We start from the raw sequence: 20165 nt of genomic DNA, 5'->3' as shown, positions 1-20165 counted from the left end.
AGTAATCTTTTCACCAAAGAGTGTAAGTGTGACTTTGGGTAATTTTATCAAATGAAGAATTACCAATTTACCAAACGTTAGAACTGCTAATGTTATGTTGGTTACTATGTGACTAGTATGTTACTGAAGGGTGAATTATTTATTATGAGCAGTGACTATGACCACGTTCACATATGATACTGCTGAGTTGCTGCCTATGTAAAAACTGTGACTTTTGCATTTGGTTAATCTGGCACCGTAGCATTGTATTAATGTAAATTGGGCTTTATTAGTTTCCTGATTTTGACAGAGGAATAAAAGGAACTAATGTTGCATTAACTTATTTTTTTCATATAATTCTTCAAATGGATTTTGGTGTCAACGGTACTTCTGTTTGTTGTCTTACAGGGATAATGAACCTCAGAGACAGGGAGAAATAGGTAGCAAAAATGCCACACACAGGATAAAAGCTCCTCACTGGAAAACAAAACGTAAAGACAAAGAATACAGAAAAGACATTCATGACCAATGTAGTTTGCCTGTAGTTGGTGCATGGGAATTTGAACGCGATGATGATGAATATGTTATTTTTTTAGAACTCTTTTTGAGTTATGTTCTTGAGAGAGACCTGGTAACGTACAGTGACCTTGGAATTCCATTTCTTACTAGCTTTTCTGGACTTCTTCGAGAGCATGAATTAAACTCTCTCTTTTTTGATGTTCATACAACACTAAAACGTCGGCAAGGCAAAACGAGAAGCCAAAGCGTGTTCAGAGCAGGGTCTTGCTATACTGTCACCCTGGCACCTTGTGATCCTGAAACAGTGTCTGTCTATAAGGACAACCAGAATGTTTTGGAAAATCCAACCATTGTACAGTCTGTTGTACAGACAACAGAACCTTCTGTGCGTAACCTAACACAAGGACCTAATGAAGGATTATTTGGTTTAAAACACAAGTCAATTTACAGAGCTCAGAGTGACAATCAAGGAGTTGCTGTTGCACCAGCAAGGCAGGCTTTTCCTAACCATACTTCCTCAAGCCTGCAAACTCAGGCAGCTTCTAAATACATTTACAAAACTGTTGATACAGTTGATACTGTACCAGGAGAGGAACGAGCTATAGAATTGATGGGTAAGTTGAGCAGTATCGCGAGGTTGCTGGAGTGGATGATCAGATGGTCTGATAAAAGAGTGCTCTGTGGTTCCAATAAACAAGATTCCTCAGAAGAGATTCTGCCAGTGATGCATGTGAAAACATCAGCAGCTGCTGTCCTTACTTCTTTGTGGCTGTTAGAACAGTTACAGAGAGACAGACCTCGAGCAAAGAGCATAAAATGTAAGGTAAGACAGAGGATGGGGTAAGTGAGCTATTGAAATGTGTGAGTTAGTTATGCCAGTGAAGAAAATCACACCCATCTTTTAGGTTGTAGTTCTGTTCTCAGTAAAGCCGGGAATATTGATTAATAGCCTTTCCTTTAAGGGTTGCTAGGGAAAGAGAAACATGCCAGGAATACTGGAATTCTGTCCATAGGAAGACTTTGGTTTTGAGATTAAAGTTCTCTTTTAAAGTCCTGCTTAAAATCTTAGCTCATTTATGTAGGTATCACATTAACTGAGCAAATTCCCACAAGTTTGGCTGCTGTGTCTAGTTTTAGACACCATGCTTGAAGAAACCTAGTATTGGAGCTGGAGTATGGAAATACAAGACAAAGAAGAAAGAAGTAGTTTCTCTGGGGAGACTTGAATTTAGATTCCTTTGTCTTTGAGGACAGTGCAGATGCAGTCTGCCGGGAGTACTTAAACTAGTTAAAGATTGGTGAAAAGTGAATTTTTAATTTCTGTCCAGCACTGTTACCCAGAGTTGGAGAGTATGGGCTAATAGAAGAGATTTGACAGAAGAACCTGATGAGTATTGCTTTATTTTATATCTAGGGACAACTGGATGCCTTAACTGCTTTAATTAAGTCTACATGAAAGGCTTTGAGGGGAGAGGGTTGTGGGGTTCTTCTGAGAAGTCTTTCTCCCAGATCAAAACAGATTTTTGTCTTGGTTTTGGTTTGTATTTTCTGTTGTCTCACAAGTGCCATCTGTATTTTACTTAAAATTTACTGCGAAAATTCTGTGCATACATCTAACTGCATGATTATATATGGCTTTTTGCCTCTCATGCTGTCTTCAGTGGTAAGTCTAGAGATTTATGTTGCCCGTGATGAAGGCCAAATCTTATTGTATATCTTTGCGTAGTGTATATTTAATTGTCACATAGAATCTTTGAGAGTTGACGCTCTCTTGTTTTAAGTTTCCTTTGGGTAATTCAGAAGGCCGTTGCTTCACTTAGTGCTGTAAAGGGGTGAAACTCTGGTTTCACAGGCAACTGTAAATCCAGAATTTCTCAGCTCTAGAATAGAGAAAAGGATATGAAATGAAGCATAAACATACTACAAGGAGTAGTTATTTGTTTGATTTTTTTCATGTAGCAGGTATCTTTTAGTGAATTTTCATTACCATTATCATTATTATTATTAACAGAGTCTGGATAATCAATATCTGAAAGAATCTGCATCTCTGTCAGAAGCCCAGTCTAGGACAGAGAAAGAACATAGTATGGATGAAGACTTTTCCATACTGGCCAGTCCTTCTTTTGATGTCCAGAGTTTACAAGCCTATGATGATCGTTGTGAAACTGGTTTGGGGTAATTTTTTGGGTTTTTTAACCTAAGAACTCTCTTTGGTCATAATTCCTCGGCTATGTTCATATGTGTGCATGTCTGAAAAATAGATGGAAAAGGCACTAAATATTTTACTTGTTAATGTCTTACACAGTTCTGAAGATGGAGATTTCTTAGCCTGAAGTCCTTTGTGACATTTCTCTTCATCTGCTGCTGCACTAAAGAAACAAAAGATCTTTGGTATTTGTATTCTGAGACATTACTATATCTCTTCTCTGAGAAGAAATTTTTTTTTTTATTATTAAGGAGGTTCTGTGAGGGAGACAAATGTAATCTTAACCAGGTGATTTTGAAGTCATGAGGCAATTTGTGCCTTCCATTTTTGGTAGTATGTGTTGGTTACATTTTTCTGAAAACAACCCATCTGAAAGACTGCCATTAGTGTCACTAAAATACCAGAGCTTTACCAAAAAATAATAATAATCTTGGTTTAAGTGAAATTGAGAGAGAAAATTTATATGAACATTGATTATATGATAGCAGTATTTATTTTACAGTTACGCATTAGCCTGCAATCTGAGAGGAACAGCATGCTTAAACTAAGTCAGATGCTTATATCATATTGATACTTGCTTTCTGTAATTCCAATTAGCAGAATGTTGACAAAGGCAAGATATTTTGATAAGAAGGAAATTAATCACGAGAATTACTCTGTATCTCACATGACTGAAGATCTTAATGAAGTGGGACTGTTTGCTCAGGAGGTGTTAGATGTAACATCAGAAAGAGGTTTGTTTTTATGATACATCCTTTTCCTATGGTCTGGCATATAAAACAGTACGAGTTTTGCCTGAATAGGATTGTATGTCCCTCCCATTTATTTAACCAAAAAAATCATAGAATCATAGAATAGTTTGGGTTGGAAGGGACCATTAAAGGTCACCTAGTCCAACCCTCCTGCAATCAGTAGGGACATCTTCAACTCGATCAAGTTGTTGAGAGCCCCATCCAACCTGACCTGGAATGTTTCCAGGGATGGGGCATCTATCACCTCTCTTGGCAAGCTGTGCCGGTGCTTCATCACCCATTTCACAATGATTGTGAAACATTTCTTCCTTAGATCTAGCATAAATCTACGCTCTCTTAGTTCAAAACCATTACCTGTCACTGCAGACCCTGCTAAAAAGTCTGTCCCCACCTTTCTGCTAAGCTTCCTTTAAGTACTGGAACGCTGCAGTAAGGTCTCCCTGGAGCCTTGTCTTCTCCAGGCTCAACAACCCCAACTCTCTCAGCCTTCCTTCATAGGAGAGAACCCCTCTGATGATTTTTGTGACCCTCCTCTGGACCCACTGCAACAGGTCTATGTCTTTCCTGTGCTGAGGGCTCCAGAGCTGGACACAGGACTCCAGGTGGGGTCTCAGCAGAGCAGAGTAGAGGGGCAGAATCCCCCCCTTGACCTGCTGACCACGCTGCTTTGGATGCAGCCCAGGGCACAGTTGGCCTTCTGGGCTGCGAGCGCACATTGCCGACTCATATTCAGCTTGTCATCCACCAGTACCCTCAAGTCCTTCTGAGCAGGGCTGCTCTCAATCCCTTCATCCCCCAGCCTGTACTGATACCAGGGGTTGCCCCTACCCAGGTGCAGGACCCTGCATTTGGCCTTGTGGAACCTCATGAGGTTCACGCAGGCCTGTTGCTGAAGTGTGTCCAGGTCCCTCTGGATGACCTCCCAGCCCTCAGGCATGTCCACTGCACCACTCAGTGTGGTGTCATCTACAGACTTGCTGAGGTGCACTTGATCCCACTGTGTGTGTCACTGAGGAAGATACGGTGAACAGTCCTGGTCCCACTACAGACCCCTGAGGGACACCACTTGTCACTGTTCTCCATCTGGACATTGAGCCATTGACCATTATGACAGTTGAGACATTGACCACTGGACATTGAGCCATTGACCACTACCCTCTGGATGCGACCATCCAAACAATTCCTCATCCACCCAACAGTCCACCCATCAAATCCATATCTCTCCAATTTAGAGAGAAGGATATTGTTGGGGACCGTGTCAAAGGCCTTACAGAAGTCCAGATACATGACATCAGTAGCTCTTCCCATGTCCACTAATGTGGTCATTGCATCATAGAGGGTTACCATGTTGGTCAGGCAGGACTTGCCCTTGGTGAAGCCGTGCTGGCTGTCTGGAATCACCTCCGTTTCCTCCATGTGCCTTAGCATAGGTTCCGTGAGGATCTGTTCCATGATCTTCCCAGGCACAGAGGGGAGGCTGACAGGTTGGTAGTTCCCAGGATCCTCCTTGCTACCTTTTTTAAAAATGGGTGCAATGTTTCCCTTTTTCCCATCCCCAGGGACTTCACCTGACTGCCAGGACCTTTCAAATGTCATGGAGAGTCGCTTGGCAACTGCATCAGCCAGTTGCCTCAGGACTCTCTGGGTCCAACAATATAAATACGTTTTCATTGTTGTAGTGAAATTATTGTTGTATCTGTTCTATCTTATAACTAAATTTGATACAATTTCTTTCTCAAGGCTTCGTGATCAGTTTTCCACTTCTATAACTTCTTGTTGCTACAGAGACAGGATATGTATATTAACGTGTTTCATTCTCTTCTTTACTTTTATTGCAAATACATTCATGCAATTGTGTAAAATATGATTTCAAAATTGTCAGAACTGAATATGCGTAGGTTACATTCATCATATTCCTACGATGAAAATAAGCTTTTTTTTTCCTTTAGGTGTATGCATCATCTCTAGTAATAACACAGATACTCAGTTTGCGAAGGCACCTCCTAATCCCTTTCTCCTTGCTAGGGAACTAGCTTGACAGAACCATGTAACAGTGCTGTATGTCATGTAGTTTTCTGATTTAGAGTAATTGTGTTTATTTTGTAGAGTTCTTTGAGGAGCCATATGGAAATCCAAAGAGCTCCAAAAGCTCTGTCGAGATCAAACCTGTAGAACATCAAAGAGGGAAGGCAAGTTACCATCTGGCATAGAGGCATCAAATTATTATGAATACTCTTTTCATCACCCATGTATTTTGTTACACTAGAAAGCTGTATGAACAACTTTTTCCTGTAAAAATGTGTGCTGCATGTGAAGTTGTCAGAGGGTGATTAAGTAAAGACCCTACCACTTGTCTGCATGCTTGCTTTTTGTTAAGTTAAATATATGAAGACGTTGATTTTGCTCCTGAGTCTGACAGCTGTAAAGGATCTGTAAACGAGCCTTGTTTCTTCATGCATCATCTTGGGTCATAAGTCTCCTTTCTTTGAAATTGGCTAAGGGCTATAATGCTGAAATGTGAACTGCAGTGCCATCAGTTTACTTGCCTGTAGTACTCTAGATTCAGTGCTGTTAATGGGATTCGAAACAATAAATGTCTTGTGGTCTTCAATTCTACAATGCAGTTTACAGTAGCGAATGTGCGGCATGTGTAAAATCCAGCTTCTGTTTCAATTTCTTACTCTGTAGGTAGTTTGTGTGCAGTAGGGTTGTTTCCTCATTTTCCGCTTTACCCAAGGGATGTGAGATTAGCAGAGTGTATTTCCAGGGTACTATATGGATATGAATTTGAAAACAAAAACTCATAATAATGACTTAAGAAGAAAGATGCTCAGATGACTCATTAGAGTATCTGCTTATTTCTGATCTGTAGCCGTCCTCTGCTAAGTATGTAATTTTGATTATTTTTCAGTCAGATTTTTTTCAAGTGGCTGATTAATCGAAAGTATGTTTGCCTTAGGCTAATAAAGTAATACTTGGTTGAAGCAGAAGGGGGTTGTAAAAATGTACAGGTCCAGGTGCATCTTTTTATCTTCCAGCAGGTCTACATTTCAGATGTAGATAGTCCCCAGGAAGACCAAAAGGTGGGAAAAAAGAAGGAAGGAAAGGCTGAAGAGAATGCGTGAGAGTCTTTTGTTGTTGTTTTAATTCCTCTTTTAACTTTGCTTAAAATTTAAGGTAGTTTTGTTCATTATGGTATCCTGTGAAGTCTCAGTGGGTTCTTGTTGTTGGTTATAGCAACAAACTCATCGTTTGAAGCAAAATTTCAGTCATCTTCTATTTCACATGTGCAGGCATTTCACGTATACACAGTGCTGGGTGAGTGAGTGGTCATTTTAGTAATGATCAAACAAAAGAGGCATGGTTTGTGGGAAGGTGTATTTTATATCTGGGAAAAAGATAGAGAAGAACTGGGAAGGCTTTCGGATACACAATTTCTTCTCCAGACTTGAAATAGGAGCAGCATTTTCAGGCTCAGCAGAGGTGGAGATCTATTTTTCTAGAAATTTCAACACTTAATTTGTTACACAACGTAGAAGGAAGAGCGATTGGTGTCTAGGAAGCTGAAGGTTAGACAAAAATCGGTATGGGCAATAAGCTAGTTAGCTCCTGAAAGAGGGAAGGAGGTATTTTACACAAGTTGAGAAATCATTATAATCTTTTTAAAATTTTAAGTGTTGAAGTACCTATAAATTTGTAATACTGTGTATATAAAATTATTGAAACTGTCCATAAACCTGATTGTCACATCATCTGTTTGAATAGATCACTGCTCAGTTTGATTTCTTTGGAATTTTTCAGGGGAAGAAACGCTATGTTCTGTAAACTCAGGCTTCATTAGGTTTATCATGAGGAATCTTGGTCTTTTGGGTTTTTTTCATTGGTTGTAATGACAGAAAAATATCACCCTAGTTCTATTAGTTCAACTAGCTTTCTTCCTGAGTCCACCAAATTTGTACTAATGAAACCTTTTCCTCTGATACACAGTGAATGTCTAATATCTAGAAAATCCTATTAATTGTGGTGGCATACAGATAAGCATTCCTGTGTGTATCTAATGTTTGTGAAAAACTTTAAAATGTCTTAATTTTAGAAACGCTTAGAATCCTCTTCTATTTTAAACAGATATATTTTTGTTTTGAAAGAAACAAAAGTAACTGCACATAAGATGCCCCTTAAGGATTTTGTATGGCTTGCTTTTTTTTTTTAGGAATGAAGATCGCAATGAAATTAACAGTATTGCTTAAATTGGATTTTCTCTTCTTTTGTCAACTCAGATCAACCTCTTCTTTGCCTGCTGTTTGTGTTGAGTAGCCAGAACCTTTTCAGTGCCTTTGTTTGAGTCACTGATTGCTAGGGAGATAAAGCATGAATGTCAATATTTACCAGCTCAGATTGCAGTGTAATGCAGTAATGGAAGCAATGGAGATCAGTATAGCTATGATCAGTGGCTGTCAGGTATTTTATCTCATACTGATTAAAGTACTTTTTCAGGAGGCTTAATACCCATACACAACACACACAGAGACACACATATATGTATATAAATTATATAAAATGAAAACAAAGAGCTTAACAAATTATTGTAGTATTTACAATACTCTTTTTTTTGATTGATCTTTATTAGCATGACTGAGGTTGTTACTAGCACCATTTCTCACTCATTCTCTTTAGAAGAAGATGCAGAAGTTCTCAGGTAAGATAAACCGATAATGTTTTATCTAATAAAAAATGGACTATCCCTAGAAACTTTTCAGTCTGAAGTAACATGATGTGTAGATTTGATTACAAAATATTTGCAGGTGTAGTATATTGTACCTGCAAACTTGTCGTACTAAGTAGCCTTTCCTGAGACCTTTTTGTGCTGTAATCCTTGAGGATCGTGTACTCTTGTGTGTTGTCCAGCATGTCACATGAACCAAACAGGTTAATTCAGAGCTACCAGATTTCACGAGAAGTGGTACTGTTGTTTTCTGGTTCCAGACAGAATCAGTATAATTATATAATATTACTGTGGAAGATAAATTGTTATATAAAACACCTAAGCAATAACGTCATGAACATACTGAATATTTTTTATAAAATTCTTAAAATGTATGTCCTATAGCAACTGCTAGATACACATAAATATACATATAATAATATTTCTATGAACAGGGAGAAAGTTGGAATTGGGAAAAGGGGTCAGGAGTCAATCTCAGGCTTTCATTTCTGGAACGGTCTAGAACTAATCTCTGTTAGTTTTTTTAGTTTGGAGGAAGATCTGAACTAAGCATCCCTTTGGATTCCATTTTCATGTCTCTCTAATCTCAATTTCCTCTTGAGTTTTCCATGCCAGCTTTTTGGAAAAAAAAAAAAACCCAAAACTCAACTTTTCTCAAGCTTCTAGGTCCCAAGGGCCATGCTTACACATTCTCATTGTCTTCCAAAAGATTTCCTGTGCTGCTTCACACCTATTACATATCCGGAACATTTTCAGTGTTACTCATTAGCCATTGCTTTATGCTTCTATTCCTTCACATGCTTGCAGGCCATCCTGTGCAGCTGTGCAAAACCCTCCAAAGGTTGCCTGTACCCGTAGCAATGTCAGCGTTTTTCTTACATAGAGAAATGTCTTCTGGGTCCATTTCTGTTGATGTAGGTAAAGCCCTGCAGTTTCTTTATAAGTTAATGTAAATCCTAACCCTCTCTTCTTCATTTGAGGACTTCATCTACTTGGTAGTCTTTACATCCTAGAAGATCTAATTCTCTCTGTGAGAAAGCGCAACATACTGTATCATCTGGTACATGCTATTTTAATTGTGTTCTGATCTGAAATTTTGCTGTTGGTTTTTAATTCCAAGTACATAAAGGCACATTGAATTGTTTAAGTGAAGGTGCATCTGCCATCTCTCTTAATTCAGCTAATAACGTTCTTCTCCATTTTCCATGAGCTGTTTGGTTTGATGACTAACCAGGCCCTCTTTCTGTCAAATCGTTGTTTTCTGCCTCTATCTCTAGTGAAGGTAACATTTCAGATACCCTTGTGACTGAAAAATCAGATAGAGCTTACATCTTTGCTACTGTTTTTCATTTGGCATATTGGAAGTGTTAGGAAAAAGATGTCACACATACTCTCCAGGGAAGATTGTGCAGTGCTAATTATTAAATAGTTCCTATGGATTAATTGTGCTTTAGACAAATGAAGATATCTTTAAAATTTTCTGGATTGATTTCAGACAACCTCATGTAGGTGTTCTGAACCATGAGTGTTTTTCCTAGTTCTGTTTTTTTCCTTCTCAAGTAGCAGAGAGATTTCTCTAAGTGATGGTCAGCCTTCTCAGACTGTTGTGTCAAGGGTTGCCTCCAATACTTCCATTTGTGCAAAGCAGCAGGAAGTCGAGGAAGAAGTCCCTACAGAAGAGAAACTAAACACATCAGGAACCGTCAGGCAGATGCTTCAAGATGAAATGTTTAAGTTAGTTCAGGTGAGAGCATGTCATTATTGAAAATAGCGTTCACAGTACAACCTGTGTCATTTAAAACAGTGGAGATAATGACTGTTTTAAAGGTATTCTGTGTGCAGTTGTTTTTGAGAGAGTTCCAGTTCCATGTAAACTACTGTGAAAACTTATTTGAGACTTAAGTCTTGCTTTTGTCTGAAGAAAATAAGTAATATAATAATAATAGACGTCTGAGTGCGTTTTAGTTCACATAACTCAGCGTGCTCTAATAGTATAGATGAGGAAAAATTCTGAAGCTGTAGTAACTTTGCAGCTATACTGGGATTTAATTTTTGCTGGCACATTGAGACAAATTTAGGTGACCTTACATTTATGCAAACTTCACCAAAAAAGTGAAGGAATGTGTCTTGCATTAGCATAACCTGTCTGTGTCAGGTATTTAATGTATCTTCAAAGACAGTCCAGTACAACAATCATACAAATGAATCATTACTGCAACTTCGGGATGTTGTTTATTTTGTCACCTGTACTAACAGGATAATGAACAGTATAACCTAGACATAGAACTTTTCTATGATTCCTGTTAATGTTGTTCACCGTGTTCACTTTGTGTGTGTGTATCCAGCTACAGCAAATCAACTTCATGAGTTTAATGCAAATAGTGCAGTCCTCCTTCGCCAACCTGCCCAATGTGCAAGAAATTTTGCAACAGCATCCATCTGTTCACCTGGAAGGAAGCCAGCCTGCACACAGTGCTGAAGGCAACGGCTCTCTGAAAACACACCTGCCCACTCAAGAGGATAAAGGAAAACTTGGTCAAAAGAGCTCTGACTTTCGACCAAGGAATAGTTTAAGAGATGAAAGCAACAATGGCCCTATAAAAGTAGGTATATCAAAGTGTTGTTCATGAAGACTGTTCTGTATATCTGATATGTTATCTGTCCTGGTAAGTTAGGAAATGTTTTTGTAGTGATTGCTGTAGACAAAAAAAAAATCATACCATTTTTATGCATAGTTAGTGAATGCTGGCTCTGTCAAGGTACTTCTAAATGCTGTTTTGTTTGCTTTTTTGATTCAGAATCTTGTGGATGTGAACGTTTCTTTAAGCCTATTAGAAAGCCAGAGCAAAGAAACAGGATTTATGCCACCGTCTCAAGACTGGCATTCGCCAGCACCTACTAAGCCACTTCATCTCCTAGCTTCTTCCTCAGACATCCAAAAAACACCGAAGCTTATCCCTATTGAAAAAAGACTGAGTTACTCAAATGGATTTCCTTTGCTTAAGCTTGAATCAGGTTATAATGTCAAACCGTCATTTTTACATCCAGTAGAAATGTCATCAGCTTTTGCTAGACCACCCCCAGTACCACGAGTGGCTTGGAGTGCCTCAGATTCCTTATGGAACCATCAGTCGTCATACACACCAAGAAAGAGTGAATCAGAAGATTTGAACATGAGTAGATACGACTCTCAGATCCCAAGGCAGATGCATGGGGCAGAGAAAAGATGGGCAGAAGTAGTGCATAAGGGACCTCCCAAACACCTGAATCTGGATCAGTATGAAGGACAGCAAGAAATTTCACCTTGGCAGCAGTTCTCTGCAGATGTGAATATGGACAACGCACTGATCACTCAGAACTTGGCTGGGATTCCACTGTTGCGCTTCCAACTTGACTCAGTACCTGGACGGCCACCACTTGTAAGGCAGCAAGTCACTACTACTTCAAAACCTGTTAAACCTGCAACAGAGACGACTGACTGCAGAGAAACACTGCAGCACACAGGAATATCGCTACTCCATGCTAATTTACCTCAAAAAAAGAAGGTACTGGATTGTAATAATATATTTTTCTAAGTCATAGGGGGGTTTTTTCACTTTTGTGGTTTTGTATTCATCAAGAATAAGTTAATGTTTCCAGACTATGGTATTTGCAAGTGTTCAGCACAGCTGCCAGAAGGGATCTGGAACTAAGGTACCTTCCTGTTGGCATGTCAATACGAGGCAGGCTGCAAGCTTGGAAATGTTTTTAACGATATTAGATTGATTACACATTCCATAGCTCATCACCATTCAGCCTGTTAATAATAAATGTAAGGAATTTACTATCTAAAATACTGGATAATATTTATATGGTAAAAAATAGTTCTGTTTTTACAGAAATTTCAATAGCATCATTTACAGAAATACAAAGAATGCCGTAAGCAATCCTCTTTTGTAAGGGCAGAAGTGGGATGCTGAAAGTCTTGGTAAGAAAACCTCATCTTTTGGCTGCTGAGAACTTGATGTTTTGAGAAACGTTGTTCTCATAGACTCTCATGTGCTTTCACGTTCCAGTGGAAAAGAATGGGAATGTTTCTCCTTGAAAAGTGCTTCTTCAGTCATTGTCTACATTTCACAGTTCCTACCTTCATCCTGAAGTACATACATTGGAAATGCAAATATTAGTGAAATAGATTCTGTGGAGAAAATTTGTGTCTTTTAGTTTACTTTCAGAAAATAGTTCACACATGTACACATTAGCTGAGATTCTGGTCTGCTGCTATTTATATTACCTTTGCACTTTCTCTACAAATTGCTACAGGAGATCCAAACTGGACCTGCTCTTTTCATCTGGTCTGAGTGGGGTTCCCCTCTCTGTTTCCTGTATCATTGTTTCATTTTCTCTTCTTTCTCTCTCTGAACACTTTCAGGCACCAAAACTCATTCCACTTCAAGATCTCATTGCATTTGAGCAACGCCACCAGCATCTTATTGTGCCCAGTACTTCTTTTGGACGAGACCAAGCTGAACCTATCCAGTTACTAAAAACTGACGTTGCACCATTTGAACTAAGAGATGTGCAGAATAATAGAAAAAGGCAAGCCAAAATTTTAGAGTGGGTCTTCCTTTTGAAGTACTTATTGGTAACCTGTGCCTTCTAGCTTTGAAATGGCGTCTGTACAGCAGCTTCAAATAAAGTGGGATTGGATGTAATTCTCTTGGAGGAGAATAAAATAGCAAATACTAGTAACGACACAGCAGGAGGAGTGTAGTATTAGGGCATGAGGAGCTGTTGCTGCTACCGGGCTGACAGGACTAAGATTCAAGGGCAAATCCTTTCCATACTGGTAGCTGTGGTTTCAAGTCTTGTCATCTGGCTGTTAGCTGTTTATGAAATGCTTTTCTGCCTACACCATGAATGCTAATAGGCTACTGTCTGCACTGCGTATCGTCACTGTTAGTAGTAATGTTCAAGAAGGAAAGGGTTCATAGAATCAGAACAGTTTGGGCTGGAAGGGGCCTTTAAAGGTCATCTAGTCCAACCCCCCTGCAGTTAGCAAGGATATCTTCTAACTGGATCAGGTTGCTCAGAGCCCCGTCCAGCCTGACCTGGAATGGGGCATCTACGACTTCTCTGGGCAACCTGGGGCAGGGCTTCACCACCCTCATTGTGAAAAATTTCTTCTTTAGATCTAGTGGAAATCTGCCCTCTTTTAGTTTAAAACCATTACCCCTTGTCCTGTTGCTACAGGGCCTGCTAAAAAGTCTGTCCCCATCTTTTTTGTAGGCCCTCTTTAAGTACTGGAAGGCTGCAATAAGATCTCCCTGGAGTCTTCCTTTCTGCAGGCTGAACAACCCCAACTCCCTCAGGCTGTCCTCACAGGAGAGGTGTTCCAGCCCTCTGACTATTTTGGTAGCCCTCCTCTGGACCCGCTCCAGCAGGTCTATGTCTTTCCTGTGCTGAGGGCTCCAGAGCTGGACGCAGGACTCCAGGTGGTGTCTCAGCAGAGCAGAGTAGAGGGGCAGAATCCGCTCCCTCGACCTGCTGGTCACGCTGCTTTGGATACGGCCCAGCATAAGGGTTACGCTCTTTCAGTAGAATTCAAGGTCCAGGCTCTGTTTCTGAATCCAGACAGTAATGATCAAAATTTTTGCTCAAGGGATATTTTGTTTTGTTCTGCTAGGTATGTTACTCATTGCTTTTGAAATTTGTTTTATTCTTTGTTAATCGATTGCACAAGCAGTTAAAACAGTTTGTTTAAGCTGCAAGTATATCTTTGTTCAGTTCTCATATAATGTGGATAGATTCCTGATGTTTCTCAGATCTGTGTTTTCCACGGAAGAGTTAATGGCACCATTGCATCTAGAACGGAACACTGCTTCTGATTATGATGCTTTTAACTCTGTCAGTTGGAAACACAGACTCCAAGATGAGTTTTTCACTCTCAAGGTGAGGAACAATTGAGCCGTAAGCAACTGCAGCAACTAGCTACTGCAGTCTAGTCTACCTGTTTTGATGTTAGCAGCTGAAATGCTTGAAGCTACAATTGTTGTCTTACAATCTACTTCTCAAATATTAAAGAAAATTTGCAACTTTTTAAGTAAAATAGTTATTAGAAAGTTTCAGTGACAACAAGAGGTTTTAACTTGCTGGAGTATTTCTTATAGATTCCTTACAGGCCTTTTGTGTAGTAATGCTTATTTGATTATGCACAAAATACAGATATGGAATGTTGTGCCATTTGTAATACTTGATATAAATAACTTACTAGACAATTAGCAGATTGGTGTGATTGTTAAGTGTTTTTATGAGTTCCTACAACAGTTCTATGCAGATTTCTGGTAGGCAAAAGTAGTGCTTTGAACTGATCTGTATGCAACAGTTGTGTTTGTCTTTTCCACTTTTATTTCAGTGTATATTTCTTAACAGTAATATTTCTTAGAAAACAATGATAGGCATTTTTATTACTTCAGTGCAGTCCTTTTTTATTTGTAATTAATATGTTGACAGACAAAAGAGGCACGATAAGAAACAAAGAAAAGAGAAGGAGGAAAAGAAGAAACCAAGTGTGTCCTTCTACCCTGATGACTTCATCGTCAGTGCGTGTGATACAGTGATGGCCGCTGAATCAAGGACTGGGGTGTGGAAAAATGTTTTTTTTCTTTGCCATTCACATATTAACAAGAAAGAAAGAAGCAGGAAACTGTAAACCAAACCAATCATGCAAATTTCTTCCAGGCGCAAGCCTAGAAACAGTATACATCTGTCAGTCATGTCCTTGCATTTCCTGTAACCAAGAGATTTATTTTTATAAAGTATTCCAAGGTTGCTTTTGTTTTTCCTGGGACATGAACTTGTCTGTTTTGATAGGATATTTGTCTGTTATGTACATGCAAAGTAAATACGTAGACAAATGCTAACTGCTTAAAAAACAAGAAATTATGTTTAGCCTAGCAGTAATGCTAGGACAAATGACCCGGGCATTACTCTCTTTGCATGAGGCTAGATGATGACAATGTAAGAGTGAGGGTGGGGAGCATGAGGTCTCAGTTCTGTTACGGCCAGGATACTGAAAAGAGTAAGTCTTTGTTGAGCTAGGTTTTGATTTATGCACTTGACTGTTGGTTTGTCATGGCCTCTTTGATCTCTTTTAACATATTTGGGGGTTAACCTTGCAAGTACCAGATTTCAAGCTAGAACACTAGCAGATTTAAAGCTAGATCACTACCCAGAGCAGCAGGCTCTGTTTCTGATCCATACCTTCTTTGAGACTTTCCTGTCTCAGCTTGGCTCTCCAGAGGCAGCTGGAGAGCCTCACCACACCTGGGAGGTGTTAATTACAGTACAGCAGAGGTAGCATATACTCAAAGAATGAGGAACATGTGTTACTGCAGATTACACCAAGGTACATACGGGAAAGATCGTTACGTAGTCAGTAATTGCAAGAAGTTGGAATGGATCAGAAGAATTAAAAAAAGGTGGTAAGAAAAGTATATTACAGTGGTTTTTTTACTTTTTTTGTCCAGATTGTTACTCAAAGGAGGTATATTGGAAAGTTAACAGCCTCAAGAAAGCCTTTAACTGGCACTGAAACTACTTTTTAAGATAATTCTTTTTCTTCTTATATTAGGATCAACAAGCAAAATCTACGTCTTGCCTTCAAGATGGTTTTTTCATTTCACTGGGCAAGTACAAGTCTTTTTAATGCTTTGAGTGCTTAAATAAAATAAATCAAGGAGCAGAAGTTTGTTAGATTTCAAAGGAAAACTCTATAGTCATCAAGATGTTAAACTGAAATTGTGTAGTCTGTGGGCAATAGATCATAATAGCTTACAGGATCATTCCCCAGAAAACTTGGAAAACCTTTTCAGGATGTACAGCAGATACTGAGTCCTTTTTGGGGATAGTCAGTTTTTAGGGGATTGATGTAGAGAGAGATGCAGGCAAATTTAAGATCTCGTATCAGTCAACTGTAAACTCAGAATTTCTAATTCTCCTGAAAAGTAGAGAAGTATTTTAAGTGTTCTTAAAAACAAATGATAGGCTTGAATTTATGTTTATAAACAATGGACTTCACAAAATAGTAACAGTATGCTGAGTGAATGTCTGTAACTGTGGTTGAGTGAATTTCAGTAACTATGGTCCACAGTCATTTCTGTTCATGCGATATATCAGAAGAATTCTATGAACAACAGAAATTGTTTACTTTCAGATTGTAAATCAGCTTACTTGCTTTTAAAATATATTATTCCAGTTTTATTTCTCTTTTAAAAGAACCTGAATGTTTACAATATTTCTAGCTTGCAAAATGAAGACCATGCCTGTAGAAAGATTTGCTTCTTTCTAGTACGTTAATTCAGCACAATATTTAGTCCTCTCAGAGGACAAAATGCAATGCATTGTCTGAGATTTGGCCTTAGAGAAATACTGGCTTGCAAAGCTCTGCAGAAACATGAATAAAGAAATAAAGGTATAACTGTCATAAATCTTTCCCCCCTTTTAAAATATGAAACAAATTGTTATTGTACAGCATACCGGAATATTTGATTTAAAAATTACAACTCTGAACTGAGCCTTGATTTTAATTCAATGTAACATTGTAAGTTGCAGTACAGCTGCATATTCACATAAGGCAGGTAGTACAGACTTCCCTTGAAGTAGTTCATGAAGTATGCATAGAGAAAGGTTAAAATTGTCTGTCAGAAAGGTAAAGAAAAATCTGTTGGAGCCCTTAGTTTTAAGTTAATACCGTTGCTTTATAGATTTCTAATTCTTGCATGATTTGTAGACACCTATTCTGTATTACCACATTTTAGACACAGTGGGGGAAGTAATTGCTGCTTCAGCAGATCTGCATTACATGGCTTCTACAGGAAAAAAAACAGCAACAACTCAAGATGCAAGTACCAATACTCACCCAGGTAAGGGCTACCTCTGTGACCTACAGCAACCGTTTCGGTATGGCTCCTTGTTAATTGTGACATTTGGTGAGTTTCCAAACTGGAGTAAGTTTTTAAAGGGAAAACCATTTTTTTGTGCTGTCACTTTTTGTTTCAAAAAGTATTAAACCAGAAGATATTGGACTATAAATTACAAAATATTAGTAAAAATAATTATAAATAAAAACATTACTGATGCAATTATGTAAGAGTCTCCACATGCTTTCTGTAAGTCAGGTCTGCTGTGACTTTTTCCAGAAGCTCTTTTTAACTTAGCTTCATTTTATCTAAATGCATTTTAGACAATGTTTCACCTGTGACTGAAGTTGTTTCCTTGCCTCTTCCCCCACAGCTCTGCTTTGATTGTGAGCTGGGAAATCAGAAACATACATTCACATAATGCCATCCGTGTCTTTACTTTCCTTAAAGTCATGCATTTCGCTTTTGGTTTTTTTTCCTATCAAGTGCTCAGATCGTACGAGGGTGTTGGAATCAGTGATGGAAATGAGGTTTCTGAAGTTCGAAAAAATGAGTCAGTCATGTGTCTGCCTGTGTCAGGTGTGGCTTCAGTCTTTCTCTACTTCATTTGCTGTTTGGGAAGTATATAAAAATACTGCAATTTTAACATGATTTTGTACATGAGGTAGCTTAATGCAGGATATAGATAAGAAGATGCTAGCTTACCTAACTTCTTGAAATCAAATGTGGAATACTTATAATGCTGTTTTAATATTAGAAGTCTGGCTGGAGTCTTTCATGGTGCGTTGTACCTGTGCTTTTGCATTCCTGTAATGAGGAGGTACATTTGCGGATTTTACATTGATTTTAGTGCTGCTTAATCTTGGGGAGTTGGTGTTGTTTGACCAGTGGGATGTTAAGACAAATAACAGCTCCACATGAAATCGAGCTGTAGTAGCTCAGCTGATTTTAGAGTTGTGCCATGCATCTGCGAAGTTATGTAATAGCTATATGCCACGTGACAATGTTCCAGTCTCGGGCAGGAATTTTATTCCCAATCAGTGGTCTTTCAGGTCAGTTTGTAGAACAAAAAATGGAAGGTAACCTTGATTTTGGGCTAAAGAAGATTTATTTTTGTTTGTGGCTTCTCCTCGCGTTTTATAAACCCTTGATAAATTGTACTATGTAGAATTCAGTACCCGAATATTTTCCCTATGGTACCAAGTGAGCATATTAATTTTTCCTTTCTTTTAAAATTCAACAGTGTTGTTCCATTTGGAAGATTATTTTACAACATCACATGACTTATTTGCAGATAGTTTATTAGAGGTCTTTCTAGCTGAGCAGTATCTATTATTTCGATCAAGCAAAGATGCAGATTTTTATTCTTTTTTTAACCCATTCAGGAGGGAACTGGAAAAGAATAGCAATTTAGACTGCAGCATGTTGCTTTGATTTTATTCTTTTGAGTATTTTTCTGCTAATTTATCACCAAAATGAATAATAACTTAGTAATTTGTTGCTAGAAGCAAACATTAAAGACATCTGTTAAGCTCTGTTGTCTACCTTTTTATGTTTTAAGATGTATGCTAGTCAGAGCTTTCCTTATCATTTAGAGAATGCAGACCTGTTTCCAAAAAGTTTGTCTGAAGTGTTGTATCTTTTACCGTAAATATTATAGTGCCTGTTATTCTTTTCTCATAGAATCATCTAGTGCCCCTGAGATACCACTACCAGACATGTATTTAAACCCAAGATTCCCCACTGAAGTGGAAGAGAGACCTTTAGCATCCTTTCTGTCAGAGGCACCTGATCTGGTTAGTGGTCTAATGTACATACGGTTCAAACACATTTTGAGTACACTGTTTGTCTCGCCTCATGCAACTGGGTTCTTTATATCTGGATGAGTCAGTTGTATAATACCATAGGGAAGACTGTAGTTATTTCGACTCCAAAACAAAAAGCCTTTCAACTCAAAGTGGCAAGAGGTAAACACAGGAATTGGTAGCCAATGTTCTCTAAACAGTGTATGTAAAACACATACTGTGTAGTTCTTCATAATCTTGTTCTTGCTTAGAGTGAACATGAATATATTGGTGTGATTGACATTGAAGACAGTGACATCCTGAACAATTTCCCCATGATACCCGAGTCTGCAGAAGAGATAGCTACTGTGCAGCAAAATGAGGAGTTTGAAATTCCATCTACTGAAAAACTTCATCACATGGCAGCTTCTGTTACTAATGCAATTCCACCTGAGGCGCTTCAGAAGAAAGGTAAACCATTTCATTTTTAAATCACAAAAAAAAGCTGTATGCTTTTGTTATAATACTCTTACCTCCCACAGAAACCGTGCAACCTTTCCCCCAACTCAGCTACTGCTTTTTTGTCTCATTTGTCAAAACATTTATAAATTTGACTTCTTTTGTGGCGATTCCTGCCTCCTAAAACATACTGTTAGGTATAGCATAGCTATGCCAAATTACTTGCAGCACTAAACTACAAACGTTTAATTCAGTTATGTTGTTTTTATGTTACCTTTTTTTAATTTCAAGACAATCATCTGAAAACTGTGTCTAGCCAAGTGCAAAAGGAAGATAAAGAGTCAGATTCTGCTAGAGATGGTGTAACTTGGAATATAGTACATGAAGATGACAGAACTCTTCCTTCTTCAGGGCTTCCATCCAAAGTAATTGGCAAAGAATACTTTTCCACAAAGCAGCAGGATATGGATACGCAATTACAGACACTACAGAACATAACAGAAAGTATGGAGGAGGATTTCAGAAATACCAAGCTGGTGAGTTCTGACAGCTAACTGTTGTGTCTGAAGCAGTTTATTTGGTAACTTCTTTCAACTAAAGACGAAATTTACCTTTTGGAATGATGCATTTTCAAGTCTGCTTAGTATATGTTGAGAGAGACTGAGAATCATGTACAGTTCTTTGGCACATAGTGAAAAAACCCCAAAAGTTCAGTCTGAGCAGGAGCCCTTTTTGGCAAAGATTTCTGCAGTTCTGCCTCTGCGGAACATTATGTGATTGTTTCTGGAACCTGTTCCTATTTATTTCATAAAATACTTGCATTTTTAGCGTATTTATAAATGT

The 20165-nt window shown here is 38.5% G+C and overlaps 1 protein-coding gene across 1 annotated transcript in view; it reads left to right on the top strand.

The window, feature by feature from the left end:
* CPLANE1 (ciliogenesis and planar polarity effector complex subunit 1) overlaps window positions 1-20165 on the top strand; it is a gene marked incomplete at both ends in the record, with an annotated part of 63083 nt that overhangs the window by 29028 nt on the left and 13890 nt on the right. Inside the window, 17 exons of the mRNA XM_082013756.1 lie at window positions 388-1321; window positions 2510-2673; window positions 3305-3438; window positions 5563-5645; window positions 6495-6577; window positions 8084-8152; window positions 9740-9923; window positions 10525-10782; window positions 10978-11724; window positions 12591-12757; window positions 14672-14801; window positions 15792-15846; window positions 16978-17082; window positions 17566-17658; window positions 18763-18875; window positions 19136-19334; window positions 19614-19858. Of these exons, the coding sequence (XP_081869882.1) occupies window positions 388-1321; window positions 2510-2673; window positions 3305-3438; window positions 5563-5645; window positions 6495-6577; window positions 8084-8152; window positions 9740-9923; window positions 10525-10782; window positions 10978-11724; window positions 12591-12757; window positions 14672-14801; window positions 15792-15846; window positions 16978-17082; window positions 17566-17658; window positions 18763-18875; window positions 19136-19334; window positions 19614-19858 (3763 nt within the window). The remainder of the gene's footprint in view (window positions 1-387; window positions 1322-2509; window positions 2674-3304; window positions 3439-5562; window positions 5646-6494; window positions 6578-8083; window positions 8153-9739; window positions 9924-10524; window positions 10783-10977; window positions 11725-12590; window positions 12758-14671; window positions 14802-15791; window positions 15847-16977; window positions 17083-17565; window positions 17659-18762; window positions 18876-19135; window positions 19335-19613; window positions 19859-20165) is intronic.

This window comes from Phaethon aethereus, assembly GCF_964289735.1.
Source record: "Phaethon aethereus genome assembly, chromosome: Z".
NCBI classification, from domain to species: Eukaryota; Metazoa; Chordata; class Aves; order Phaethontiformes; family Phaethontidae; genus Phaethon; species Phaethon aethereus.
This window is presented reverse-complemented; position numbering and strand designations above follow the sequence as displayed.